The 3,201-nt window shown below is 35.3% G+C and overlaps 1 protein-coding gene across 1 annotated transcript; it reads left to right on the top strand.

Moving 5' to 3' along the window:
* Nucleotides 369-2,891, top strand: LOC107606398. The gene is made up of 2 exons (XM_016308466.2): nucleotides 369-1,707; nucleotides 2,116-2,891. The coding sequence occupies exons 1-2, from the start codon at nucleotides 711-713 to the stop codon at nucleotides 2,643-2,645; spliced, it is 1,527 nt and encodes a 508-aa protein (XP_016163952.1). The 5' UTR covers nucleotides 369-710; the 3' UTR covers nucleotides 2,646-2,891.

The following is a 3,201-nucleotide window of genomic DNA, read 5'->3' as shown; positions in this document are numbered from 1 at the left end:
AAATAATTTATTTATAAGCTATTTTTAATATAAATATTTATTATTTAAATTATTTTTAAAAAAAAAAAGCTTAATTAGACTGTTCACGGTTCACACGTAAAGATTTATTTGATAATAACGTGTCTATATAAGAAAATGTTGGCTAGTAATTACAATGAGAGCACTTATTAAAATGAAAAAGAATTAAATTTGATTCTTAAATTTTGTCGTAAAAGGAACAAAATGAATTATATAATATTTAGAAATAAAAGATTTTCAAATCTAAAAATATTGGAGAGCAATCAGGCTTCAGTCCAAAAGAATCTGTTTAAAAATCAAGTTGAATAAAATCTTGGTCCGGACAATAAAAAACAATGAAATCAACAAACGCGGTGGTTGCTGATTAACGAGGACAAAGTTGGTCGGTTCCAATAATAAATTAAAATAAAATTAGAAAATTAATTCAAGTTTGTTATATTCTTGTTGTTCTTCTACTTCTCTGCATGCTTTGATTGAACAAGTCTTAGTCCACGCCAGCGCCTCCCTCATAATTTTCTTCTTCTTTTTTTTTCACTAAGTCCTTGTTCCAATTTCTAATTATATTCTTCCCTTCACCGTCACATCACTCACCCCTTCTGTTTTTCTGTGATCACAAGCAACAATCAATCTATGCATTCAAAACCCAGAGCCAAAGGAATTATCAGCAACAATATCGATTTCAAGAGAGAATAATGAGGGAGTGGATACGTGTTGCGTTGGTTGCAGCTTGTGTGGGATGCGTTTCAACCCTTTTGCTCCTTCTCTTATGGCGTTTTTACCAACTCAGAAAGCGAGGGAATTTTGTGGAACCTGCAAGTTTGACCAGAATGGAGGGTGGTCTCCAAGGAGGACTTTCTAGGATTCATAATCATCATCACCATCACCAATTGGATCATCAAGGTAGCAGCAACAAGAACAAACAGGGAAATTACTATGTTATTCGTGGAGGTGTATCTGGAAAAAGGGTTCTGTTCAGTTGGTCTGATCATCCTTCTATGGCTGCTGATGCTGTTGAAAATGGTTGGTCTCGATTTTCATTCATAGCTTCCAAGACTTACACGCCATCCCCTTCGAAAAGGTCATCGATTTTGGGGGTGTGTGCAGCACCGGTTAGTGATGATCATCATGGAACAGAATCTGAGGTTGAGATAAGCTGGGAAATTTCTCAGGGTTCTGCTGAGTTTATGCAGAAGGTGAGGTTCAATCCTGGGTTGAAGAAGATTCTTCAATACAATAACAACAACAACAACAGTTCTTCTTCATCTATGAATGTTGCTTCTGTTATTAGAACGGCTCTTCCCCTTCCTGGCCCTCCTTTGGGGAACTATTCTTTTCCTCAAGAAGCGTATTTTGAGATTACAATCTTGTATGGTGGTGGTGGTAATGAGTATGAATTTGTGGGGAAGAATGTTGGAGAAGGTGAGAAGACAAAGTTGTTGGTGATTCAAGGTGGTGGTGGAAATGGTAGTAAAGGGAATTCGGAGGCTTTGGTTCATGTTACAAGCAGCAATAATCACAGTAAGAATAGTGTTGATGAGATGAAACTTGATGGGAAAGAGGGTGGAAAGAGAAATGAATCTGTGATGTTCTCATTGGGATTAACTGCTGCAGGTCCTGTTCCTTTGAGAGTTCCAGGAAGCTACCCTGCCAGCATTGGCTTCAACTCCAATGGTTCTGTTTTTCTTGATGGTAATTGTTTTTCCATGTCCCATTTTTTTATGACTTAGCAGACTAGTTTGTTGGTATTTGTTTTTTCCCATTTGGGCAAAGGCATTGAGGTCATTTCATAATTCCCTTTAGGTAACTAGTTTTGAATTGGTAGGTAAGGTCTTCAAGTGAAGCTGATGATGGGTTTAGTACACATTTCTAGACATAAACTAAAAATCCTTAGTATTAAAACCAACCACATGACTAAAAAACAATTGTGTCTACTTTGTCCTTTTATTAGTTTGTTGGTTTATTGAGATTCTAAACCTAAAGCATAGGGACACATAACATAAGACACAAACATGGTTTATACAATTTTATTTTCCAAGAATATTATTTATGCTTGTTGAGACATCTAAGCGTGAATGAAATTTCAAATTCCCTTTACAGGAATGAAACTTGTATTTGAATCAGAGAAGGCAGAGTGGGTAGGAACTGATAAAGTGATTGGTTGTGGCTTTGATCCAAGGCAGAAGAAGGTGTTCTTCACATTAGACTCAGAGTTGGTGCATGTAATCCATTGCCAATCACAAGTGTTTGGAACTCCATTATATCCAATCATGGCTGCAAATATAGACATCATGGTACTAGTTAATTTTGGACAAAGTTCATTCAAGTATGCTCCTGCAAATGCACAGAGAACACCAAATCCATGCTTTATAGCCCCGCTTGTAAATTCACCTGCTGCTACTTTGGGTTATGATGATAGTAGGGAGCTATTTTCCATGGGAAGGATTGATTCTCAGTGGTGCAATCGCTCCGCAACCAGAGGAAGCCACAACAATGGCAACAACAATATGAATCATAACAACAATAATAATAGTAATATTAGAACAATGGAATTTGATGAAGAGTCTGAGGCTGATCTATTTGAAATAGTGTTGGATGGTTCTGGAAAATCTCCAAATTCAGCATCATAGTCTGTGGCATATGGCATTATTTGACAGCACTTTGTTGCACATATATTGCATACATCACACACACACTGTCATATAGATTCATGTACATGGCAAATTAATTTTGATGAAGGCTTTAGCATTGACTAACTAGTCCTATACAGTTTGTCTTCTGTGTTCTACTTTTTTTTTCCCTCTCTCCTTGCTGGCTGAGCTCTTAAATAACTTCTTTATTATTTATTTATTTATTTATTTATTTATTTGCTTCTACACATTCTCTTTCAACTGTTTGAGCAACTTCGTGTGAACTGCTGTTAAAAATAGCCCCAACAGATGAAAAAGGGAAAGGAGGAAGCACTATAGACTTGTAGTAACTTATTTTAATATGACAATACAACTATACAAGTGAAAAGGAGTTTGTATATATATTTGTTTTGTAATCAATCCTTTTGTTATAATATGTCAAAACGTATAGGTTGTACATGTTTGTTTTTAAAATTACTCTTAATTATTTAATATTTTTATTGTGCTGTTTTATAATTTTTTTTAAGGTGATATATGTATATTGTATTATTACTTA

The sequence above is a fragment of the Arachis ipaensis genome, chromosome B07 (assembly GCF_000816755.2).
Source record: "Arachis ipaensis cultivar K30076 chromosome B07, Araip1.1, whole genome shotgun sequence".
Taxonomy (NCBI): Eukaryota; Viridiplantae; Streptophyta; class Magnoliopsida; order Fabales; family Fabaceae; genus Arachis; species Arachis ipaensis.
Note: the sequence above shows the minus strand (reverse complement) of the source record. Positions and strands in the feature narration are given on the sequence as shown.